We start from the raw sequence: 25,442 nt of genomic DNA, 5'->3' as shown, positions 1-25,442 counted from the left end.
CAGATCAACAAGAGAAGTCGGCGCAAAACGGAGCCCTGTTTGCGTTTTCGTACCCTAGGGGACGCAATGAACAGCCGCTATAGTGCAGATGAGCTAACTAGACATGTTCACGATCGAGACCGCGGGCGTGAAGATCAAAAACACTACGAGGCATCAAGGCCATCCAATGCCTCTATAGCAAGGCTCGGGTCGAAAATCGGAACCTTCTTTTGCTTCACGCTCACTAGGAATGGACGCCATGGAGCGGGCTTTGAGCCTCTAGGTCAACGTCCCGAGCCAGCCGGTACGAGGTCTCAGTCTTACTAGTACATTACTGGTACTTCACGTCGCCTCATACGATTGGATCTCTGGCCCTCCGCACCATGACGTTTGTGAATCATTACGCGTTCAGCAACAGTTCCACGATGTACGAAGATGACCCTCTAGACTCTGGAGCCCTCAGACGTTTGTGAGGGCACCTGCAAATCCTCGAGATGAACAGGCCGAATCCGACCAAATCACCTCCCGTCTCTAGGCATTGATCGTCCGTCCCGCCAATCCCACCCCAAACCTTATGCGTCGTACCAACGCGCCGTCTCAGCCTACCGACATCGTCGTCCTGTCTTCCCCTGCTGCGGAGCGGAGCGACACTGACATCGCAAGGCCACCAGGCCCTTTCGAAAAGCTGGCAAACGTGCATACAATCATTCCAACCCCTCCATAGCGCGACTTGCAGCCATCCAGAACTCAAAACCCATTCGCAATCGACCGTGCGCTCACAGAGTTTTCTTGGATTTCTCCGGGGTCAAACGCAAGAAATAGGGGTTTCGCTCGTTCGCCGATCCCATCATCCCATGTCGCCTGGACGGGAAGGCGGGCGAGCAACAGGCCGTTTCTTCTCTACAGAAATGTCTCGAATTGCAGATTCGATTCCGATATGAAGGGCAGTCCACTAGTTGCTGGCAGCTCCTGGAAATTGGGCTACCCATCACTACTCTGGCCGTGAAACCCAATAACTCTTCTGCCCATGCCTCGCGCTGCATGTCACAGCCCTTTTCAGACTGATGCGATCCAAAATTCGATGTCAAATGGGTTCTAGAACACATGTGCTCCAACGTCTCGCATCTCGACATGCTCCTCATCGGTTCGTGTGACTTCCGCGCAGACGATCCCCGCAGGTCAATAGGCTTCGTCCCTGAACCCTGCGATACTCATGTTTGATTATCGCAGCGAACCCGCGTGCGCAGCGCTTATACCAGCGTTCATCCCTATCTTGGGGTATATAGTGCATATTCTCTTATCGCCATTCAAAACCTTTGGCATCGCGGAAGCGTTGCAATTCAATCCCGCCCCCCAATCGCTGTCTCGGCATTTACAAATCGCAAAAGCATATCTCCTTTCATCAAAGCCAAGTTTCCTCGATCGCATAAGTCGATGACATTCTGAAAACTTCCCCGGGGCACTCGAGGCAAGACTAAGGTGATAATCAGATCGGCTTGCCAAATATTCTGTGAGACATTGTACTTGCATGTACCCCGTTCTCAGGACCCTTTTCTCGAGCACAAGCCATCTCATCCGCCCGCTCATCCACTTGTTGCGAGGGTGGCGATGCTCACGAACTGGCGTGCCCATTTCTTAGCTATATGTTCGCGCACAACAAACAGGGTTCAGGGTGGCTTGCGGCAAGTTTCTCCTCAATCTATCAGGCCCCGCCGATTTCGACTCTATCTGCAAACCTGCAGTTTGCTGAGATCGTGTTTCACCATGCGCCGCCCACGTCGTTAGCGTTGCCGTTCCCAAGTTGACGCCTCCGTGTCATTTCTGCTTTTCCCGGTTCATTACCGCACGCCTCCCCGGGCCGTGGAGCCACCGTTCGCAGAGCAGTGACGACTGCCCGTCGCCCATCCCGTTGATAATTTGGGCGCTGCAGCTGCTGTATACCGCATGGCATGCAGTGACGGACGGCTTTCTCGGGCTGTACGTATCTACAAAAGCGTTCTCTATCGAGCGGGCTTGTACAGGCATTAAGGCGGTTTGAATTCATTCTAGGTCTTCCCGATGGAACGCCCTCTCGGCTGCCGGCTTATGTTGTTGCCGTCGAGGTTGGTTGCCAAGGCCGGCAGTACGGCGGTACCATGACGGCACGTCGACGGTGGTCGTGGAACAGTAGCATCTGCAGCTTGCAGTGGTACCAGGCCGGTTCTTACACATAAGCGAAGAAGCTAGCTAACGCCTTGCTCATCGTCTTATTCCAACAGCAGATGTGTCTGCCGCCAAAAGTCAGAGTCGTCTTTTGTGATGCCGTGATGTCTTGCCCTTGATGGTGAAGATGCTGCTGTCCTGGCATGTATTCTGGAGAATGTGCTAGACCTGATGATAGATGTAGTTCCAACGACACTCTGCTTACGGCTCCTGGTATTGGAGTGTCTCCTCGTTGTGACGGTACATCTTATCTGCGCAACAATACTTTCGAATGGGTCGACGTGTCATCACGTTTGAACATGTCTTGAAGGCTCCTTGAATGATTTCTCTATGATACCTGCTTGAGAATTGTGTATCAACGGTAATGAGTATCGAAATCACCTTTCTGCGACTCACATCACATTCAAGGTGACACGCTATCGTGATCGAGGCCCAAATCCATCAACGAGTCGACCGTCCAATTCATGGTGAATCGAATTTCCACTTCGCTATCCATCCCTCTACCATTCAAGGCAACCATTTTTTCACGAAGAAAGCTAAGAAAGCTTGAGAGTTTCGTTTGGGCTTTGAATTAGCCATTGCAGTGATACTCGGCCGCCTGCATATGGGAGCCGTGAAGACCGGCTGTGTGCTAACAATTGACTCTTGATAGGGTTGTTCATCCTTTGGACCTTCGGTGCTCGCTGCTCCTTTCTGTACTATGTTTATTCATTCTAGTCGTCTGAGGTATGGATAAGTGCCCGTCGCAAGTTGCAACGAGTGAATGCTACCTTATAGTACATAAAGACTGGGGGGCCTCGTGAAGGAGCAGGCCTGGATTCTTACTTGAGTTGGCGGTGTAGAGAGTGGAATAATCGGTTATTCAGTAGAAGGTATTGTGATGACCCTTGGTAAGACTTGAGGACTCTCACATGAATCAATATCTAGCCTCACTTACTTTGGTATGGTAACCTAGTTTCTGTGTGATTACAAGTCAATTTTAAGATACGAGTCGACTTACCTTTGCTGCTCATAAATGTATCAAACCCTTTGTGACTTCCTACGCACATCATTGTGCGAGCCAGCATAATGAGATCAGTCTCTATCCTGCTCTTATCTTTGACAGCTGCCTTCAGAAGCCGAATATAACAACTGGCCAGATAAAATGCTGTAGTTGATCTGATCCAAGATTTATATCGGAAGCTTTTTCATCGACTGCTATAAATGGTTAAATCTAAGTTGGCATGCGTGTTTATCCCTAAGGAGGTTGACAAGTCTTTCTTAACGTTAACCAAATCACGAAGATTCGCGTTTCATTAAGTGATTCAGGTCACAAGCGTAAGCCTTCTAAAGATTCATACAAGGAAGGCATCCATTTGGCAAAGGCAATATAGCTCCTCTCCAGGTATTCCAAGCGGTACTTGTTGAAGTCGTCTGGTTGCTCAGACTCCGCGCGGGAAAGTCGCGATACTAGACTCCAAGGAGGCTAGGAATAGTTTTGGTACCTACATTGGTCCTTGTAGCCTGCTAAGAGCGACGCTCTCACAAATGCCGCCCTCACATTATTAGTTTATCGATGGTGTTTGCATTCCTGCTTCATTAGTTGATCCAAGATCCCCGACTTGACTTTGCATTGTTAGGTACATTCTCTGAAGTTTTGGACCATGACAGTACTAATTCTTGAACATGAATAAAACGGTAAAGATTTGACGATGAGTGCGAACTTGCCACTAAGTCTTGTAACTGCAAATGCCATGTCTATGAGAGAGTTCCAGTATCTTCGTGACGGTTGTGGCGATATGGTAAGTTGAGAATCTTAATCAAGATATGTTCGCAATACCATTTAGGTGAACGATGGAAGGACCCCTAAAAATGACCCTGTCGCGCCTGTATTCGTACGCTGATGTCGGTGTTCAGCGTTCAAGGGGACCATGGATGTGCCTTGGTCGGCGTTTGCTTCGGTGACAGCAGAAACAAGAAAGCTTTGGTGCAAATGACACAATCGCCAACCTTATTTGCAGTCTGGCGAGTCGCTCGAAACGAGTCATAACAGTAGAGACCCTTGTCAACCACAAGCCCTCGACAGGCCAGCAGCACTGCGTTGTGTCACGCTGATCAATTGACGGGCGGTGCTCGTAAACTGAACTGCAATGAAGATCGAGGGATATGTGTGAAAAAAGATCTAGTTCTCATCATCTTAGTAGTTTGCTTTTGTAAAGCCTGATAGCTAATTGCTTCGAAATGGGGTATCTAACTCGCTGTAGGTGGTTTCTGGAAGATTTTCAGGGGATTACAAAATGCTACCGTAAAACTGGCCGCGCCAAACGTCACGTCCTCTCCTCAACGGACACCGGCCTCGTACCGTCAAATATGTGATCCGGCCGATCCGGCTCGGGCGACACCATCGACCCTCCACCCTGCATCATCTCCCTCTGTGCCGGCGTCAAACCCTTCGTCGTGCCTGTGGTGTCCTGCGTAATGAGACCCTTTGTGTACCCGCCCGGCGTATCATCCAAATGGTGGCAATCGCACGAGTTCATCTTGGTAAACGCGAGCAGCTTATTCAGTACCGTGAACTCGACCTTGAGCTTGATACTGTAGACCAGGGGCTTGCTTGTCGTCTGGAACATAAAGTTGTTGGTGTACTCGAGCACGATAAGCCCAACATCCAGTAGGAAGACGAGGACGAAGAGACCAAGCAAATACCACGATATCAGCTTGGCCGCCCGCGTCTTAAACGCAAACAGAGGCTTCAGATTGAAAAACCCTTGCCGCGCAAATATCCCCGTGATGAACGTCTCCTGCAGCGTAAACACCACAATCGACACCTTTTCATACACGCCGTACCGCTCAATCCAACCTCCCTGCTCCCCCACCGGCGTCGCCCAGCACAGAACCCACAGCACCGCCATGGGAATATGTATCGCGCACCCGTTGGCGACGATCATGGCTAGCACGAGACGTATCGACGTGCGGTTGTACACGACGAGGTGCAACCGCGACCACAGCACGACAGACTGACCTGTCACCATGGCGCACCAAGCCATCAGCGCAAACGCGCCCGGGACGACGGTTTCGCCGCGACTGAGGTAGCGGATCAGCGAGACGATGGCGTGAACAAAGATGCCCGTGTTGGCGACGATCATGCTCCAGAAGTAGCGGCCGCGGCGCTGGCGGAAGGTGCTGAAGATGAGGACGTAGATTTCGACGGCGTTGTAGATTCCTGCTGTGGCGAGGGCGGCGATGGCCATTGCCTCCTGGCGGGTGAGGTCCAGGGCGCCTTTGATGTTGTCTGCCATGGTTTGTGCGTTTAGTTCGTGGCTAACTTGCTCCTAGATCATGTGTTCCGTTCGCTCGCTCGCGAATATGTCGGTTTGGGGTTGGTGGGAAAAAAATGGAGGGCGAGGAGCGGACCGAATCGTGTCGGCAATGCAAAGAGCGCTGCTCCCCATTCATGGGTTCCTTGGTCGATGGTGTTTGACGAGAGCCTCTCCTCTACGATGCTCTCAATAACGTGTTGGTCGTAGGAGACGCTTTTGCTCAATACATATATGGGCGGCCAAGAATCTCGGGCCCGGTGGAGTTCGGAGCCATTGGGCAGCAAAATGGTATATGTGACCGGGTGGAGCGTAGACGGACTCTGGATGGTAATTGTGTGGTTGCTCCCGTCCTATAAAGCAAAGAACGCGCTTCGTCCCTTGTCTAGTCTTTAAATAGGGTTAACAACGATGAGTCGGGTTAAGGTTTCGAAAATCGGTATCGTTGAAACACTCCATGGTTTAGCCAGCCGAAGTCTGCAAGAGTTGGATGCTGTTTGCATGCACAAAGGCGCAGATACGCGGAGAACAAGGGGGTATGCGAGGACCTCGGTGTCGGTTTCCCTGACTCGCTCTCGCCGGAGTAGAGCTGTCTACGGCGTAGAGAGGACAGAAACCATCGGCGTAAGGCGTGATCTCCATCTGATGTTCGCGATTTTACCCCAAATCCCTTTCGTCCGCCCCGGTGTGCTTTGACGATCGACAGCACCATTAATGTGTTAGAGCCAAGCCAACCCGACGGCCGGCAGCCGATTCTTATGTGATAAGGCGGTCGGCGACCTACACTTTGACATCAAACTTGAGATCATTTTTGGGCTAAATACACAGGCGAAGGGCTGATGGACTACAAAAGCTATAAGAGAAAGGTTGCTGCTCCTGTGTGTGGGGCGCGTGGATGGACGGGTCATCGGACATCATCTCAATCTTTCAGATGCGTACTGTTCTCTCGCCGAATAGTTCCTGGGTCAGCCTTTGATACGGCGCAACTCACTAGGCGACATGGACTGTAATGGTAGTTGACAGCGAGGCCAGACTTGTTTACTATGGAAGAGAGAGAAGGAGGCGGCTGACCAACAACAAAATGGTTGCTCCTAGCTTTCCGTCCCAAACTAAATCTGACCGTTATTCGAAACTCAATGGCTTACTTTCCTCCTAACCCGGATCACTAACCGCAACTCAAGTAGGTTGATAAGCGCTAGCGAGAAACCCAATCTTCGTGGAGGGTCGCCTTATCATGTCTCGATGGGTATGTTGGTACCGCGAATCAAATCTCTTCTCCGTAAATCGCTCCGGATGACGATCCACTTCGGCGCCGTAATGAAATGCTTCCAGGTCTGATTAAACGGGGCCGCACCGAGCTGTTCGATTCTAGCGAGCCTGGACCGAAGCCGGTGGGCAAGCCCCACTCGGGTATTTCGTTGAGATAGAATCAACGTTGTCTCATCTGGAGAAATAATCGCTTCTACTACTATCGGTCTCCTTCGAAGAGCGAGGTCATTACGCGCCAAATAAAGCCAGAGTGATTTCAGATCTGTTCCTCGCCGAAAAAGCGCGCGATGCGCGGGTCTGGGAACTCAAGCGTGAGAGGGATGTGCAAGAAACGCTACTTCCACAAAACTTACTAATCTGAGCTTGTAACAACTGCTTGTGGGACACTCTAACAGCGTTCAAGTACAAATTGAGCATCTTCTACGTTGTTACAAAGCGCCGAAGCCAATCTTGAAGAGACTGACGTTGGTTTCAGCACCATAGTAGCCTGGACAGAGTTGCCCTTGTGATTGCCACTGATGATCGACGTAGCCCTCAAGGCCAGGTCAAGCCCACAGTACAAAATCTACACGGCTGCGTATTGGCCGTAGGTTTTCAGATCGTTGCCACCTGTTCATGGCAGTATCGCGCTTTGCATCGCAAACACGAGAATTGAGCGAATGCTTACATGGGTTGCAGGAGGCACATCGTGAAACTTCTGGAACATATTCATTCGCCGAAATGGTAACACTGGACGAAGTCCTGCATCAAGAAGAAGCGAAGTCGGCGCATTGCAACCTCGAGGGGTCGTAGATGCTAGCTCTGATGCATCTTGAATATTCTACTGCGCTTTTGGCTCTTTGCGGATTCATCACCCGCAAGTATCCTGCACTAGCAAGGGGGATTGGGTTACCATTGACTGGCACCTCGTCTCGGCAGAACCCCCTGCTGCTCAACTACAACCTTCAAGTTCTTGGTTCGGCTATTGACATCCTAGCCGGCCGTGCGCGCGATTAGACCTCTGTAGGTGGGATTCCATATCGTCGCCAATTCGCTCGGGTATGGGGGAACCCCATCTCACCCTGTGATGAGATAGCTGTCTGAACGGACACAATATGCACCCTATTCTCACACGGGAGCACGAACGATTCTCCTCATGACGGGGGCTTGTTCAAGTAGAGATAGGGCTCGGTCCGGGGGCTCTGCTAACTGGGGAAATTGAACCGTTGTTTCATGCGTCGACACGTGGGAGAAGGAGCCCAGTGACCCATCGCTCAGCCATTCTATCCCGCGGCAAGGCGATCAGCCTGTCAAGTCGTCGGGCCGCCGTCCTGCACTACCCCCTCGACGGTCGGACCTCTTGGCAGGAATCGTACGCCCGGCTTCGCATGTCTTTTGAGGATTGTGGCATGATACTAGCATAGGTTTCGATCGTCGAGTCGCAGTCGGATTCGCTCGTCATCGTGGATTATGGTAGTGGCCATCGTGCGGCATGCTACGTGGTGCACTGCCAGCGCGGGGGATCATGCATTCTCGAAGCGGTTGAATCCTCATACGCATCTGTGTAGCTGATGTTGGAAGTCTCCGTAGCAGAATTACTCCGTACCGACACCGAATTCGAGAACTCTGAAGACTGGAAGCTTGTTCTATGCATGCAGCATAACCAATCCCACGTCGCTTGGGGACGCCAACGGGAGAGGGCCGGTGGGATACTGGGTATTGCATCCGATGGGGATCAGATGGCATTCGGGGCAAAGACCCAATCTAGACAGTCCTCTTGAACAGAGATTGCTCACTAAAGCTAGAGATCATGTGGAGGAACGATTCAGCGGATCTAGGAGGCGGGAGAGTCTGAAGCAGATGATCCAGGGTCTGATCTGGCATTTGGTGTTGAGGAGCAGCTGCGAAGATGCCGCTGACAGAGCACGGCAGTCATTCTCACGTGACTTTCGTGACTGGTTCGCGCTAGGACCATCGGCGCTGACCCGTCCGATTGCCCCGATGCCCCACCTGCGCAAGGCGAGACGCGACTTTGCGCCGTGAATCTGTGTCGATGACATCGAGATCTCATGCTGTCGATGGTGCATCTCCAACATGCCCTAGGTGCCCTCCACCGTATTCACGACGCCTCATAGTCGCAGGCTGGCCAAGAACGATTCAAATCGCTAAGAGCCATGCCTGCCGAAGTGATCGACCTTCTCTCCAGCAGCCCCTCGGGGCCCTCTTCTGCGAACGCAAGACCCCCACTATCTCGTCCTGCGCCACCGGCTGTTGTAGCTGTCGCAACGGCGCTGGCATACGGCGATGAAGATGTGTTTGATTTTACAGCCGAATCACCAGAGATTGTCCCGTCCGTACTGCCGAAAGCGACGTCCCCGTCATTGACAAATTCAGCAACAAAACGTGCACGAGAGGAAATTGATCATGTGAATACGCCCATTTACTTCAACTCGGACGACTTTGATACGACTATCGATCTCGAAAGCAGCCTACCAATTGAAAATGGGTTGAACAACGAACCACGAGAGCGCAAAAGACCACGACTCTCGTCTCCTCGTCGCAGCCGCAGATCCTCCTTCGACCGCTCCCATTCCGCCACTAATCACAACACCCGGCCGCCTGAGAAGCAGGGTGACGGTTTGCGACGAGTACGTTCAGTTGTGGAACCAATCGAATTCTCAAGTTCTCCCGGTGTCTTCTCTCGACCGAGGACAAGTGCTCTAGCTGCTTCAACGGCGGTGGATAGGCTTGACTCCGATGACCCGTTCGCAGCACTGCCGCCTTCAGCGCAGCCTGCGCCGGCATGCGAGAACCCGCGCCCGACGAATGCTACAGCCACCGGGACCGGCCACATAAACTACCAATTAAGCTCCGATGATCCCTTTGCGAGTTCGCCACCTGTGGCACGGAAAACGATACCACAGCCGTGTGCAATAACTTTAGACGATGACGATGGCGACCCATTTGCCAGCTCACCGAGACGAGCGCCGACGGAAACTATGAAACCACCAGATACAAGAACATTAGCTGGGACTGCGGTCAAGGGGAAAGAGAAGGCCGTCTCACCGCCCAGACGAAAGGCTCATTGGGACCCCATCTCGAGCTCTGCGCCCGAGCTAAAGACCAGAAGTGATCCATTTGAGAGCTCTCCTCCTCCACCGCGAAAGACCATGACCAAAGCCGCTAGCGCTGTGATTAATCTCAGCGACTCTGAGCCGGAGCCTGCAGCCCGCGGTCTCGATGCCGACTCGGACGGAGAGTTTCCAGACCTCGATAACTTTGATGTTTCGAAACTCAAAGCACGATTGTATACGAAAAAGCCAGCTTCGCGAACCACCTCAAAGGCGCCATCGAAAGCCACCTCGAAATCGAGTACCAGCCGCGCACCGACGACAAAAACAGTGGAAGAAAAGACGAGAGAGAAAGAAGCGAAAGCTGCGGAACGAGAAAGAGAAAAGGAACGCAAGAAGCAAGAGAAAGATGCTGCCAAGGAGCAAAAGGCCAAGGAAAAGGAACGAGCGGCTGCGCTGGCAGAGGTCAACAAGATCAGGACCGACAAGAAGGTGTCAACCCCCGAAATGATTGCAGATCTCCCGGCTAGCCTGCCCCCGGCCATGACGCTTCAAATACAGACATTGTTAAAAGACCTCGACGTGCAGCACTCTACCTGGGAGAGTCCCGTGGACAACGTGGTTAAGTGGAGGAGAAAAGTTGCGAGTCGGTTCAACGACGAGCTCGGGCACTGGGAGCCGATTCCTATGCGCATTGAACCAGACAACTTCGCGCTTGTCATTGTCACTGCGTCTGAATTTGTCACATACGCCCTGGGACCCGAGGGTAACAACCTCGAGGCCCACGTCTCCAAGATGAAGCAACATTTCCCACAGGAACAGCTCATCTATCTAATCGAAGGCCTCAACCCTTGGATGAGAAAGAATCGCAACATTCGGAACCGACAATTCGCATCTGCCGTGCGCGGCGAAGATGCTACAACAGCAGGAGATGCCCAGGCTTCGACGAGTGCAGCCGCTCCCGCCCCTCAACCGCGGCGGCGCAAGAATCAGCAGCCGCAGGAGTACATTGACGAAGACTCGGTCGAAGACGCCCTGCTCCAGCTGCAGGTCATGTACGACGTGCTGATCCATCACACCGCCGCGGCCGTCGAGACGGCGCAGTGGGTCGCAGTCTTCACGCAGCACATCTCGATGGTGCCGTACCGGAAGCAGCGCGAGGCGACCAACGCCGCGGGCGCCGGCTTCTGCATGGAGACAGGCCAGGTCCGCACGGGCGAGGACGTCAAAGATACCTACGTGCGGATGCTGCAGGAGATTGTGCGCGTCACGCAGCCCGTGGCGTACGGCATCGTGTCCGAGTTTGGGACGGTCGGGGAGCTGGTCAAGGCGTTTGAGGAGCGAGGGCCGCTTTGTCTGGAGAACTGCCGCAAGAGTACGAATAAGGATGGCGGTTTTTCGGATCGGGCCATTGGGAAGGCTGTCAGTAAGAGGATCTACAAGATCTTCACGGAGACGGACGAATGGAGTACGGATGTATAGGGTAAGAATAGGACAGGAGTGGTTTGTTTTGTATGAATAATGACTAGATGATTGTATCGGCATGGCATTCACAGTTTTGAGGTAGCATTCAATTATTTCGGCAGATATGGCTTCATGGAGCCAAACTCCCAATGCAAATTGATAATGAAGACCATAAAAGTGGTTTCTTACGTTGACTACTTCTGTTTCTATTCATTTTCGACATGCAGTACCTATCTAGACTTTAAAACTCTTCCTCTCCCACGCCACCGGCATCAATATTCAGCCCAATACGTATCTCAGAAACTGCAAAGACAAGTGATAATTCCCGTGAAAAGAGTTTAATATTTACACCCTGAAGCAAAGACCTTGTTGAAAAGGCCGCCGAGGTGACTGATGAGTACCGGCCCCCCTGGCCACGGGATGAGGGGTTCGAACCCTCCAGCACTCATCGATGGTCATGTTACGCTTTGATTATAGGCAGTGTGCATCTGACGTTTGTCCCGCTTTGCTTGTAGACAGTTTGGCTTCTGACATGTGTTTATTTCGGCCCTGTGTCTTCGGTGCGCCTGACTGATAGACCAGAATCCCGCCTCCAGAAGACATAGGGCCACCGACAATAGCGAGCGCAAGACTCGTAGGTGCAGTGCCGTGGTTCAAATGGATTGGTTTCCTCTGAGCGTATTTTGCTCTGCAGAGGCTCTTGATGATTCAAGTGTGGGGTTTTGCGTTGGGGCGTCTTGTACTCTGTGAAGGCTTTTTAATGTTAGCCGAGGCTCCTCAAAGTGATCAGTAACAAATGGAGGTGAATAGCGCTTGTATGTCAGACAGCGGTTGGACTGAAGTTGTTTCCACATGTATACTTTCGGTACAGGTCTGTGAATTTCTTGCCTCATCATGAAAAGCGCACCTCTAAGGGGTTGGTGACGAAATGAAAATTGTACACATACCATTTGTTAATTGACCAAGATAGGACGGGTGAGTAAAACTCCCATGGTGTAGCCAACTCTGTCCATTCAACTGTCCTCGTGCTTCCGTTTGGATGCAGTCGGTTTGAAGAACGCGCTGAGCGTCTTCTGCTTCTCGTCAAATTTTGCGCTGCCAATCCCTCCGCGCGTCTTTTTCAACCCGCGAAGGTGTTCGGTGCAGTTTACTTCCACAATTTCAAGCTTCAGATGGGGCCATCTAGGTTCCTGCGTACCGCTTCGCAGACCAGCAGACTCTTTCGCGTCGACTGCCGGCATCGACTTGATATGAATCAAGAGATAACCAGTGTTGGTCCACGAGAAACGCTGTTGCTGGTCCGACGTGCCAGTTGCCAAAGACCCAAAGTTGCCAGCGGCAAGGAGAACCCTCGCCAGCACGCCCAGGATGATGCCATGGGCAACAATGATGATGCTCTCCGTACCGTTGCTGGCACCCTCTTGCTCTTCATCTCGCTCTCCTTCGACGCAAGCGAAGAGAGGAGCGAGGTACTCGTCAACGAACCGCTCCGCACGCTCACGCATCGAGTCGTGGTCTTCGGCGCCTTCATGCTTCTCTCCAGACGACCGGGCGCCGAACCTCTGACCCTCGCCTGTTCCAAAATGTTTCTCCCGGAGCTCTGCTAACTGCAGCGGGGCCACTCCAACCGTTAAGGGTATGGACCCCGCGCCGGTACTAGACGATGCCTGGGCATCGCCATCGCCAGTGTGGGCTGCTAGCATCGCAGTGCGGTGGGCTCTTTGAAGATTCGACGAAAAGACATGCGTGATGGGGGCCGAGGCCGCAGCGGTTCGCGTCGCGAGATGTTCACCCAGGCGCTTGGCTTGCAAGACGCCATGGTTCGTCAAAGGTGCGTCGCGAGACCCAGCACTGCAAACACGCGCCACGCCCACAAAGAGCGCGCTGCTAGTTAGAATGGGTGACAAGTTTGACTTTTCGCTAAGAGACGAAAAAGAAAGCTGCGACCCAGACTAGAATCCGGCAGGCTCACAAAAAGTGGTATTGTGTCGGTGTGGGAAATGCGTACTAGAGGTTCGCGACATTATCGACGGATTCGCCGTGGCGAATGAGGTAGAGATGAACCGCGCCCATGGCTGCTTTTTCAAGCGCACCAAACAGCGCCTTTCTCGGAATGTGCTCGGGGGGTTGCTTTTGAGGTGCCGCAGTGGGCAGGAAAGGAGAAAGCGTGAGGATGAAAGTGGAAGATTGAGGGAGAGAAAGAGGCGCGATCAGATTTTTGTAGCCGCATTGTGTGGAGCCCTCGCAGCCATCGTTTAAGTGCATGACGACCCCTCGGCTCGCTTAGTAGAATTTCGATGCCCTGGTCAGTCTTCTTGGAATCTCGTCAACGCGTCGGCGCGTCAAAGTCCTGAAGTTTAAGTGGATTTTCATTCAATTGACCCGCCTGTCTGCTTTCCGTTCCGATTTGGCGATTTAACTCTTCGATGTTCCATTGAAGGCTACCATATTCTACGGGCAGCACATTCTAATTGGCTTCCGGATGGTAATCTCCGAGAAGTCACCACTTTCTACGTGCGAAGCTCACCGCAAACAACGACCATGAAGTAATTGTATTGTATAGCTACCTTATGGAAGTCTCCCCAGCCTTGCATGGTTTCTCCTGAATCAGCACAAAGGTCGTGTGTCTCGGACTACCCAATACCACTCAACATTTGCTGCTAGACTTCATTCCGAAGCAACCTAGCTTACTGCCAGAGAGCCACACATCCTGGTCTATTTTCATGCGTTAGCAGAAAGAGCATAGGCATGGCATTACATTGCTCCATGCTCTTATAGCTGTACTCACCAAGGTATCTATGGGTCTCGCGGAACTGGGTTGGGTTTCCAAATGCGCACTGGCAGACGAGGTTGCCAATCTCGTGAAGGTAGACGCAGTCCTTGCAGCTTTTTGCGAACCCTCCCCTATGGGACCGTGATTAGCGTCAAGGGTCTTATGCCACGATTTCCCTCATCTTACTTTTCTTGTCCACGCAGGACTCCGTGATCGTTGATGATGCAGTCGTTGAGTTCCAGACGGGAACATTGCATGTAGGGTGGTTTGTTCAAGGGGCACGAGTAGTGGATCCAAGGGTTCTGGTCATTGTCGCCGAGACCGAAGTTGACGAAATCGCAGTTGTGGAGGAAGTTGTCGTCATTCTTCGACTTTTCGAGGTCGGCTGGGGCTGTCATTGCCAACGTTGTGGCAGCGAGGAGTACTACGAAGCACTTCATCGTGGTGTTGATTCTCTTGCCTGTCAGAACAAAATACACAGCTAGGGTGAAAGTGCATTATCGTAGGTCAGCTCTGGCCTCTACTTAAATCAGGTAAAAAGCCGAGTCAATGACGGAGGTAGCAGCTGTTATGTATTAGAGTCTCGGTGAGGCTCCGACGTGGTGAATGGGCCCAGCATCGCTGCATGGCCTTCTAAGCTTCGGTTCAATCCACTCGACTGGCCTGTGTGATATTGATATGGTTGGCCGCCTCGAGGTTCTTGGCCACGAGGTCGACATGACAATTGAATGGTATTTGGGTGAATACTACCATCCTCAGAACCACGAGGGCTTCCAAGACAACAGCTGCCATAACATGATACTCCAGATACGTCGTACATGCTCCCTTTCATGACAAATTCATGAAAGAACGACCTGTTTGCTAGTGTACCCAAGCTCGATAACTGGCCCCAACAAAGGTTTAGCCATGCTTTCTCACAAGCCGCCCTTGAAAGCCCATTCCGGCTCATCTGGAATGACATCGGGAGTTGTATGAAAGCGGGTTGTTATCATCTCATGCTCAGTACAATCAATTACGTTCCCTCCAAATCTGTGGCACCCTAGCTGTCCTCCCCTATTGTCCATCCACTCGTCTGTTTTCCTAGTAGTTGAGCGAATACTCCAGACTTCACAAACGGTAGACAAGACAGGAGTGGGAACTTACTCAAGTTGATGCTGGCCTGTACCGAGCCTTTGGGACCCTGGCATTCGCATTTCATGTTTGCGCCAACGTTCTCATACTTGCAATCCACGCAAGACTTGAAGAATGCGCCGCTTCGAGAAAAGTTAGTCGAACGAACCACCGTGCCCAGCAAACAAGTTCAACAAGAAAACATTGAAAACTTCTCACTATCTCCGGTAAACTATTTCGCCGTGGGCGTTTGCGAAACAGGCGGTCAGGGGCATCCAGGAGCACATTTGGCCTCCCTTGCCGTCGTCACACTTAGCCACGAGATAGGGGGTTGAATCCTTCTTCTTGCTACCCTCTTCTACGAGGACTCTCGGGCCGAAGAAGCGAACGTCTGAGCAAGAAGCCTTGGAGTTTGCTGGTATCTTCTTCTCTATCCTGCTTTGGATGATGTCGAGCACCGTAGAGGACTTGTATGGTGCTGTAATGGTTTCGCAGGCCATCACGAATATGGCGAGGAAGATGGAGGGGAAGATCATGGCAGCGATCAAGGCAGGTACCAGTGAGCGGATTATGTGAGAGGAAAAATTAAGGACAAGAATTTGGATAGGCAGGAGAACTGTCGGCAAGGACTGGAGGTGGTTTGCAGTAAACATTGTTCTGAGGATGAGTCCCGAAGGTAGGATTGAAATCATGTTGTATCCCGCAAGGGAACCCGAACACCTATCACGTTCTTTGATGATACGGGGAAAGTGCCTGATGAGTGCATCCTAGACGTCAAAATCTGAACATACTGTTGATTGGCGAGCACAGGGCCACCTTTCCAAGTGCTCTTACGCAAAATGATAAGTAACAGTAACATTCTCACTCTAGCAGGACCCTCCCACACCAACCTAAGTATGTAATTAGGAATCCCAGAACCAAGCACTGTATAAGGAGGAGATGCTTGTCACGAAACTGGCTCTGGCTCGGATGTCTTCTGGCGCCGGATTTTCACCTGCATACAACTTGTTTGCCATGTGTTCATGAATCAATCTTGCGACTCCTTGCCTGATGAAAGAGAAGAAAATGTATCACCCCTCTATGGCACATCGGTCTCACATGCAAAGGTATGTGTAACCTTGAACGGCCAAGTTGGATATTGCAATGGGGAATGCGGTATTTCTGATGGCATTGAAGCTCCGATCATGCGGTAGATCTTGAACTTCTTACGAACAAAGAGATGACCAAGCAGTTTGACATTAACAAACCTCTCTCCAAGCCGCAAAAGAGCCTCAAGCGTCTTGGCAACGACATTGACGAAAGCGGCGTTTTATCTGCTTCATTCTATAATCCCCTAAAAATATCACAAACAAGCCGTCCAAGGTTGCCGTCGCCTAAGGAGCATAGATCTGCCACGGCACTGTTCCTGAAAGAAACGCCATCGTTGCAGTGAAGACCGACGCTGGCCTCTTGTCCGTAAGAAGGACTTGAGAGCATTACCTGTCTGTTCCTGGAGCACCGAAGCAGGAAGATCCATCTCAAAACACTGCCGGTAATCGGCAACGTCCCGGATCTGAATGATCATACGTGCTTTCGGCTGAAGATAGTCAACAGACGCGCCAAAAAAACCTTCACGTAAATCAAGTTTTAGGTCCATTGAATACTCGTGCATTACTCAGGAAACACTTTGACAACTCCTTGGCATCTTTCTGAACACAGGGCCACCCCGACAAGTCGGAGCCGAACCGGGCTGTGTGGGGCAAGGCACGATGGCGACTGGCCGGGCGGATCTCGCGTCATTCCATCACCGAAAAGACTTTTGGGTGCGGTATCCAATTTAGCCGCCGGTAGTTCACCCCATGTGTCGGCGGCAGTCCGACATTGCGTAAAATCAACGTCCGCACTCGGACGATCACAACGAGGTACCGCGATTTTGGGACGGCGAGCGGACCATGACTTTACCTTGACCGATACCGAATGCTTGGCTGCGTCAAGTCAGTGGGCTTTTGCCGGAATTAAGAAAATAGCCCCGTTGACGTGATGAGAGAGGATTTGCGGGCCTGAGGAGTATACATTCAAATAACCTTGCATGAGTGATATAAGGAACTGAGAGAAGCCTATGCGGTGTGAGAACCTCCACGGAACCTGCCTTTCTCGAGGACATACCCCGCTTCCGTCAAAATGGCAGGCTTCGGGAAGAGCACGAAGGATTACAAAGATAGCACGCTTATCACTGCCACTGCGTTGGACGCAGGTGTCCCTTCGCCAGCAGCCGGCGCTTCGAATGATGTACGTCTGATTCTGGAGGACGACAAGTCAGACGACGGCCTGAAGACGACGGATCCTGAGCGGCATGAGTCGGACGACGAGAGAAAGCTCGTCAATGGTGGTGTCGTTATCAGGGATGGTATGTAAAGTCATGGAACTTTTGACTGCAGCGCATGGTTCTGAACTTTAGCTGATTCGCGAAGGCAACGATGTAGCAAGATACGTCGTTAGTACCCAAGACGATGGAGATGCATCTTGTACCTTTCGATCGTTCATCATTGGCTCTGGTATGATTATTTTCGGTACAATGACTGAAGCTTCGGCGAGCTAACTTTACACAGGCCTTACAGCCCTTGCGGCCTGCATCAATCAAATGTAACAAGAACCCATGTCGTTTTCTGATGTCTCGTACTGAAGCTGCACGCACAGTTACTTTTATAAGCCTGTCGATGTTTCATTTGCCTCGGTGTAAGCTGCATAACCCACTTCAACTAGGGCCAAGGCATTATGCTGACGATTTGTGTCAGGTTTCTGTGCTTGATGGCATATGTGATCGGAGTTGCTTGGTCAGTTGTGCTTCCTCGACGGCAGCATGTGGAAAAGTATCTTCCATCGCAAGCGAAATGGCTTGAACCAGTTGTTCACTTTATCAACCCAGGCCATTTTGGGTTGAAGGAACATGCCGTCGCATCGATCCTTTCCACATCGAGCGGAAATGGCGCTGCAATCGTGCAGGTGTTTGGTGCAGAACGGCTGTGAGTCTGGAATCTACCCTTCAACGTGAAAGCTCGCTTCTCAACAACAACTAGGTTCTACAACCGCAGCACCGACCCTGCTACTGCAATTCTGACAGTTTTCTCGGCATCAATCTTCGGATATGGTCTCGTTGGCATCCTGAGATCCATCATCGTTCATCGTCAGTCATATTTTGGGACCCTTGCCAATTATCAGAGATGAGGACCTGTTCTGACCCAAGACAGCGAGTGAGATGGTCTGGTGGCAATGCCTCCCCATGATCTCCATCTATCAGACTCTCCACCGCGAGCCCGAAGGCAACAACAAAGACAGGCTCCGAGTGTTTGGCTTCACCTCCATTGGCATGTTTATATGGGAGCCCATAGTATCCTACGTCTGGCCCTGGCTGAACGGCATCTCCATCCCATGTCTCGCTTCTATGAAGGCCGCACCACCAACTCGGAAGGTCCTAATGACCATCTTTGGCGGCATCAACTCCAACGAGGGCCAGGGAATCTTCAACTTCTCCCTGGACTGGCAGTACATCACGTCGCGATACATGTCCCTGCCGCTCCTACAACAAGCCAACTCTTGGGTGGGCATCGTGCTCTCTTACATCATGTGCTTCAGTCTCTACTACGGTGGAGCATGGGGTGCCAAGAAGTTCCCTTTCATGTCCACGGCCATGTTTGACGGGAAGACTGGCAAGGTCTACAACCAGACGGCTGTGTTTGGGCAAAACGCGATCCTCGATACTGAGGCGTTGGAGGTACATGGGCTCCCTCGGTTGACGGCGTCCAACGTCTGGGCGAACATGGCCGCGATGGCTGCCATAGGAGCGCTACTGACCCATATCGCTCTGTTTTACGGGCCACTGTAAGTCCACTGTCCATAAACCAATCAGTTTTGTATCGCTCCCTTTCTGACTTCAGCAGCATTAAGCGGTCTTTGAAACAAGCCTGGAAGAAGGAAGAGACAGATATTCACTACAAGATTATGCAAGAAAATTACAAAGACGTACCGATCTGGTGGTACATTGTCATCCTTCTCGTCGGCTTCTTCACTGGCCTTGGTGCCGTCATCAAGGGCCACACCACGCTTGATGCCTGGGCGTATGTTTGCGCCATTGTAAGTCTACTTCGCCTTTCCCACTAATTTTATTATGACTCTTATCGTTCTCGTAGCTTCTCGGATGCATTGTCGCGCCATTTTCGCTATGCTTATACGGCCTACTGGGCACTAGCGTCGCCACGAACAACCTTTCCAAGATGCTGTGCGGCGTACTTCAACCCGGAAAACCTGTCGCCAATTTATACTTCTCGATGTTCAGTCACGAGGTTACTGTCCTCTCTGTATTCTTGTCAACTGACCTCAAGATGGCCCAATATCTCAAGATCCCGTGGAGAACCATGTTCATCCTGCAAACTTGGGGAAGTCTATTTGGGACAGCTCTGAACTACGTTATAATGGACACAATTGTAGCAAATCGCCGAGAAATCCTCCTTGACCCTATCGGCACCCAAGTTGTAAGTTGGTCTTGACCTCAAACTCTGGTCCTCAGATCTAACCCAAAACTAGTGGAGCGGACGCAAGATTCAGTCTCTTAACACGACTGCAGTCACCTGGTCTCTCGCCAAGTATGTCTATGGATTCGGCAAAGATGGTTATGGCTGGTGAATATCTCAAAGAAAACTCTCGGTGCTTTGACATCTTCTCACAGCTGCTTTCAGGATTCCTCTCTCCATCGTCGTCGGGGCTGCTATCCCCGTTGCCTTGTGGCTTGTATCCAAGAAGTACAGGACTATCTATGGCTGGGAAGTAAGCAAGTTCGTCACCCCTGTCATATTCCACAATGCCTCAGAGACGACATCTGGAACTACTTCTGTCATCTGGTCTCAGGTCGTGGTTGGCTTGTGGTCTCAATGGTACATGCGTTTGCGTCATCCTGCCTGGTTCGGCAAATACAACTACATCGTCGGCGGTGGTCTCGATGCAGGCGCCAAGGTCATGATGTTCATCTTGACCTTTGCCGTTGCGGGTGGATCAGGGAAAGAGGTGCCATTTCCCACGGTGAGTATTGTCAATAGATTGAGATTAAGTCTATAGTTTCCTCTAACAACATTGCAGTGGTGGGGAAACCCGGAATCCAGTTCCAAGCAGTACGCTGATTACTGCGGTACTGGCTAGACTCCTCATCTGGAGTCTGACTGAGTTAGTCTAAGGACTAAAAATGGAATTGTTGGTCAAGCCTCGATGACAGCTCCTGGAGGCATCTGAAATAGCCATCGGTGTAGCTTCATTTATCTCAAAACTTCCAAGACAAGCATCACAACATCATTGTAGCTCAGCCTTCAAGAGAAGACTTGGGGTAACTGTAGAATTAATGGCTAGATTTACAATGGCTCCAGTGCTCCTTGCCCACTAATGGGCTCAGGCACCGCACCCCTCGCCAGCTTTTGCCACGCCTTCAACCGGCGCTGATCGACCCAATTTCCGTGGACCTGTGCCTTGACATGGAAGGGCAACTGAATGACAGCGATGGGATTTTCGAAATCCTTCGTATCCAGCACCACAATCTCGTTTCTGTTGGCACCTCTGCGCTCAACCATGGTCATGACCCATCCGTCTCCCTCCGGCGCATCATCGCTTCGTGGTATGAAGATCGGCTCCTGACAGAACGACTCAGGCCCGGCGTTGAAGCACTTAGTTTCTTTCGTCTTTGAATTGTGCATCGCCAGACCGTTCAGTCCTTCGACAATAGTATGGCCATCACCGCTCTGGTCTTCGTGAATGTAGACATTGATCCAGACGTAGTTATATGACTTCGACAGGAAACGCTCATCAAGCCGAGGGAACTCTGCAGGCATGTCGAGAATAATCTCCGGATCTGGAACCGTGCTATTCGTGGGCTGGGAGAGATCAAAAGTCCAACGAACGTAATCAGACTTGGGATTAGGGGCCGGATAAACTCCTTCGTTCGTAGGGAAGAATGGAAAGCCATTGTCGTGCACACGAGTCGTCTCCATGAACAGCGTCTCCCCGTCCTCGCTCTCCCACGCACCGCCCGTGTGAATGAGCATGCAGTTCTTCCACGAGTACACCCGACTCTCGCCCGGCTGCCAGCCAGGCGGAAGCTTGGTCGAACTTCGACGGGGGGCTACGATGAAGGTAGCAGGAAGATCATAGTCCCAGGCCCAGTGGTGCCCTCCCTTCTTCATGCGATCCACGCTAGCTTCGAATGGCCAAAGTGCCAGGATGATCCAGTTTGGCGTGATGGCACAGTCGTGGATTGGTGCGCACCACGGTGACTTGATCCATTGCTCGTCGTGCTTCACGCCGTTGCTGTCCAGTGCGTAAATGACAATGTCCAGCGACGCAAGACCTCTGGCCTCATATCCGAATACGACTAGCTCATTCGTGTAGGGATCGATCTTGGGGTGAGCTGTAAATGTCTTTGCTTTGATTTGTCCAAAAGGGTCGTATTTGATGGTTTCCAAGGTCTGTGGGTCAACTGAATAGGGCAGTCCTCCTTCTTTCAGGGCGAGAAAATGATCGGCCCATAACACGACGTTGGTGTTGGCGGTGGAATCCACTGCGGCACGAACGCAGGGGTGATGGGTGAATGGGTTGCGATAGAGACCAAATAAGGCCTTGTTGGCCTTGCGCTCGAGCTTGTAACGCTCGGTTTCGACGTAGCGCATCTTCATATCGACTCTCCCATCTTTGATACGGAATGCTGAGATGTTGCCGTCGCCGTCTAGGGGAACATTGTTGGGATGGGGCGGCACGAAGGGGTCTGTCATGACTCGGTAGAAGGTGCCGTCGATCTCCTTTGGGATTTCTCCCAGGACTACTAAGTCGCCAATTTCACCTTCTAGACGGCATGGCAGATTGGATCCAGCGAGATCGTAGGCCTCCGGCCACTTCGTAGTCAGACCATAATTCGAAATTGCATGTGTCTTGGATGAGGTGGCGACCTCAGCCGCTTCGTCGTCTGTTCGACCAGGAGCCATTGCTTTGTGTAGTTGAGGGGGCAATGTTGTGTGAAGTCTTGTTTGCTGACGAGGATAGTAGTGTTAAATGCATTTGTAAACGGCATCTTCCAGCTATATCTTATACTAAGAATGATCAGACGATACATTTCATAAGGCAATAACAGAACGATGGCCATTGATCTCAATAATGGGCAAAATGTAACTACCGAAACCTCACCCCTTGCCAAGTCAGAATAGAGTTCACCGGCCCAGACCCTTGCGGCCGGCCCGCGGGTCATTCACACTATTTCCCCAGAATTCCCCGCATCAAGGGCGGCCGCCTCTGCTTCTAAGCGCCAAAATGGGGCCTCGGTGAGCTGTCGATGACCTCCATCGGGCACCTCCCCAGGGATGTGCTGGAAATCTAGTCCTAAAATTATCAATCACGGATGTAATTCCTATCCGTCATCTCAACCCGTCAAGGATGATTCCCATCCTTGAGATCTGTTATCTCGTCCGCCGGTCGTCCGAAGCCATAGATCCATCCGGCTTGAAACCTCATGTGACACCAGACTGACATAGACCCATCTACTGGAGCTGACATTGCCTTTACATCACTTGGGATTGGTCGTTAGTATTGCATCTCTTCACATTGGCTGATTGATCAGAAGAGCCGCTCAGGAGCCGCCCAGGAGCAGTTCTTCTGCTGCCTACGGATACCACTTGGACTCTACTTGGGTTTCATTGGCGCTACCTCGGGTATGTGGCGGCCATAGACCTGCATCGGCATAGTGCCGAGTTCACTGGGTCTGTGCAACGACATGTCGAGTGGTCATCTTCTAGCAATGCGATTCCGAGACGGACGCGGGGCAGTGTCCCGGCCCGTAGGATCATGAACAGCGTGCGAGTTTCCGGAGCAAAATTGCCTCCCATGATGTCTCAATCTCCTTTCGCCCGGAGCAGCCCATTATCGTCTTCAATGTTTTTCGTCCTCTATAGCGTCCCGATCGTCATTTTCGTGTCGACTAAGAGCTAGGTGCTCTGTGCTAAGTGAGACCTTAGACAACCAAACAGTCTCTCCGGGGCCACTTCCACATCATGCCTGGACTTCTCAGTCCGGCAGTCAGGCCCGGACGGCAGTCGCAGATCAATCCGCTTCAAGCAAATTATCGGAACGCAGGCGGCTCTAAATTGATAGCCACATCGGAAGATGCTGCCAAAAAATCGCTAGGGTTTGGGGTATCGAATGAAATAAACGTCTTTGACACCAACAACACCGTCAGTCACTTTCTGGTTTTAGAAACGACACCGTAGGCTGAGCGATTCATTCGAATGACTTACATGGATCGTCTTTCTGGACATCGAGTCGAACAATTCTCTTGTTCATCACAAGCTCAGGTGGAACCCCTCTGTTCTGCCTGATGAGAAGCAGTGATCCCCCCAACGGCACCAGCAATGATGCCACCAACGATGAGGATGGCCATCGCGAGCACAAAAATCCAATATCGTCGAAGCCACGATCGTTTGCTCCGGGATGCCATGGGCTCCGTCGAAATGGGAATCGCTACGTATGTACCGGAAGGCCTGTTGTCGGATCGATCGACTGCCGCAATATCTGGAGGCGCCAGCTCCCGCTTCTTGCCGTCTTCGACAATAGCCGAATGCCCAGACCAGTCGCTGATTGCCATCTGATCACTGTATACTGTTCGGGCGGATTGCAAACGTCGAGGGACAGTTGACGTTGAAGCAGTTGAGAGCGGAGTTCCGTTCTTAGCTTTACATTGGACGGCTGAGATGGAAAGGTCGATCAAGACTGGCTGGAGGTTGATTACCTTTCGAATCACACGTGTGCAACAATGCGAAGGCGTGCTGCATATTTCAAGCGAACAACGGTTGGTGTATTCCCACGTGCCCCTTGCACAGAACATGCGCCTGCTCGGGATTTCCGGCATTTGTACGAGGCAATCAAGAGACAAGTGTCTCTGGTGCGCATGGTCAGCTTGCAAGTCAAGCTAGTCAACGGCGAATAGTGTTGACGGTGGGGTGCCTCTCTTAGTCGCCAATTCGCGCTAGCTGTGATATTGACAGGTGATGTGCGAATAAGCACGTTGACTCTGCGGAAAGGCGTTGGAGATTTGACGGAATCCCGCTGTGGCGGCACGAGCGAACACTTCCCTAGCTTGGTGACGACCAAAAGAAATTACGCAAGCCGTGTTTTCGTGAAACTCTTTGCTTTTCTCCAAAATACCCTCACAGCTTGATGCAGCTCGATGCACGCGTCAAGTTGAGCCTTGAGAATTCTCATTTTAACATCAGCCGAGGCACGATCGCCGCAATGAAGAAAAGCTCGGCTCGAGAGGTTGAGCTTGTAATAGGCCAATGATCTTGATCGTGTCTTTACTCTCCCATGAATTACGCGGTCGAAATTCTGTTTACGCTCTGTGATACATCAGCGGCGCTGGGATGTCCAATGTCTTAGCCAAGGGTCACTGGCTCGAATTGACCGCGTGGGCCTGAGACTAGCGCCAGTTGGCAAAACAAATATAGACGCCTCCACGGAGCAAACTCGTACCACTCTGGAACACCGATGCGTGTCTTCACTCTCCCTTCGCTCAGGCCCCGCCGGAAAAGCCGGGTTTCCTAGGTCCGAACAGGACTATTGATAAATTGAAGTTCATGAGATAAGAGCTCGCGTGTTGTCATTTCAGATCAAAGCTTTGGCTAAATGTTCATCACACAATCAGAGTTGATGGAAGAGAACGTTAAACCCGTCTCCTAATTCAGGAAGAGAATATTCCAGTTCTCCAAATTCTAGGGTATTAGTAGTCCACCTCATATGCACTTACAAGAAATTGACAGCTCCAGTCTCTCATGCGCTGATACAGCTGGGTATGCTTGACAATTCCATGGAAGCATTCTCCTCAGCCCCAAATGCCTTGAAACGTGAAGACGTAGCACATCTACAAATAAGAATAACAAGAAAATTAAATGCATTGTAGGCTCAATAATGTTGATGATTTGCTGACATTGCGCCTCGGCTTTGACGATTCTTCTTCGTGTCAATCGCAACGCTGTTAACTGATGAGAAAGCATTGGCATAGGATGAAGCCTACGAGCGCACCTAGCTGGGATAGATCGTAAAGCGAACTTGTTTTGCGAGTAAAAGATAAGGCCTGGGAAGCGCAATATTTCTCCTTACCATTCAAATGATTTGGCTACCTTATCCACCAAGAACTTCCAACTGCTGCCGTCAGAGGGCCAATGAGTTTTAAGGATCGCCAGGGTCCAATAAATAGCCTCTTGTAACCCACACAACCGCACCGTCGCCGCCATCCCGACCGAA

At 51.4% G+C, this 25,442-nt stretch overlaps 8 protein-coding genes across 8 annotated transcripts; 2 read left to right on the top strand and 6 right to left on the bottom strand.

The window, feature by feature from the left end:
- Nucleotides 1-4,487: 4,487 nt before the first annotated feature.
- Nucleotides 4,488-5,459, bottom strand: CCOS01_03390 (uncharacterized protein; the record flags this gene model as incomplete). Its single annotated transcript, XM_060451576.1, has 1 exon — nt 4,488-5,459. One exon carries the CDS (start codon nt 5,457-5,459, stop codon nt 4,488-4,490), a length of 972 nt encoding a protein of 323 aa, XP_060317841.1.
- A 3,440-nt stretch (nt 5,460-8,899) lies between these two features.
- Nucleotides 8,900-11,278, top strand: CCOS01_03389 (ERCC4 domain-containing protein; the record flags this gene model as incomplete). The annotated part of the gene is made up of 1 exon (XM_060451575.1): nt 8,900-11,278. The coding sequence occupies one exon, from the start codon at nt 8,900-8,902 to the stop codon at nt 11,276-11,278; it is 2,379 nt and encodes a 792-aa protein (XP_060317840.1).
- A 635-nt stretch (nt 11,279-11,913) lies between these two features.
- CCOS01_03388 (uncharacterized protein) lies at nt 11,914-12,210 on the bottom strand (the record flags this gene model as incomplete). The annotated part of the gene is made up of 1 exon (XM_060451574.1): nt 11,914-12,210. The coding sequence occupies one exon, from the start codon at nt 12,208-12,210 to the stop codon at nt 11,914-11,916; it is 297 nt and encodes a 98-aa protein (XP_060317839.1).
- Nucleotides 12,211-12,273: 63 nt separating this feature from the next.
- On the bottom strand, nt 12,274-13,525 carry CCOS01_03387 (phosphoglycerate mutase; the record flags this gene model as incomplete). Its single annotated transcript, XM_060451573.1, has 2 exons — nt 12,274-13,144; nt 13,269-13,525. The coding sequence occupies 2 exons, from the start codon at nt 13,523-13,525 to the stop codon at nt 12,274-12,276; spliced, it is 1,128 nt and encodes a 375-aa protein (XP_060317838.1).
- A 382-nt stretch (nt 13,526-13,907) lies between these two features.
- CCOS01_03386 (uncharacterized protein) lies at nt 13,908-15,679 on the bottom strand (the record flags this gene model as incomplete). The annotated part of the gene is made up of 5 exons (XM_060451572.1): nt 13,908-13,975; nt 14,049-14,164; nt 14,220-14,514; nt 15,177-15,286; nt 15,363-15,679. 5 exons carry the CDS (start codon nt 15,677-15,679, stop codon nt 13,908-13,910), a joined length of 906 nt encoding a protein of 301 aa, XP_060317837.1.
- A 1,624-nt stretch (nt 15,680-17,303) lies between these two features.
- Nucleotides 17,304-20,312, top strand: CCOS01_03385 (oligopeptide transporter 8; the record flags this gene model as incomplete). Its single annotated transcript, XM_060451571.1, has 12 exons — nt 17,304-17,529; nt 17,594-17,677; nt 17,732-17,765; nt 17,820-17,858; nt 17,918-18,145; nt 18,200-18,306; nt 18,371-19,001; nt 19,061-19,253; nt 19,310-19,651; nt 19,704-19,798; nt 19,856-20,195; nt 20,253-20,312. 12 exons carry the CDS (start codon nt 17,304-17,306, stop codon nt 20,310-20,312), a joined length of 2,379 nt encoding a protein of 792 aa, XP_060317836.1.
- Nucleotides 20,313-20,518: 206 nt separating this feature from the next.
- Nucleotides 20,519-22,138, bottom strand: CCOS01_03384 (isoeugenol monooxygenase; the record flags this gene model as incomplete). The annotated part of the gene is made up of 1 exon (XM_060451570.1): nt 20,519-22,138. The coding sequence occupies one exon, from the start codon at nt 22,136-22,138 to the stop codon at nt 20,519-20,521; it is 1,620 nt and encodes a 539-aa protein (XP_060317835.1).
- Nucleotides 22,139-23,493: 1,355 nt separating this feature from the next.
- Nucleotides 23,494-23,787, bottom strand: CCOS01_03383 (uncharacterized protein; the record flags this gene model as incomplete). The annotated part of the gene is made up of 1 exon (XM_060451569.1): nt 23,494-23,787. One exon carries the CDS (start codon nt 23,785-23,787, stop codon nt 23,494-23,496), a length of 294 nt encoding a protein of 97 aa, XP_060317834.1.
- Between the last annotated feature and the right edge of the window lie 1,655 nt (nt 23,788-25,442).

The sequence above is a fragment of the Colletotrichum costaricense genome (genome assembly GCF_030867565.1).
Source record: "Colletotrichum costaricense strain IMI 309622 chromosome Unknown Scaffold_3.1, whole genome shotgun sequence".
Classification (NCBI taxonomy): Eukaryota; Fungi; Ascomycota; class Sordariomycetes; order Glomerellales; family Glomerellaceae; genus Colletotrichum; species Colletotrichum costaricense.
The sequence above is the reverse complement of the archived record's forward strand: the minus strand, read 5'-3'. Positions and strand labels throughout refer to the sequence as shown.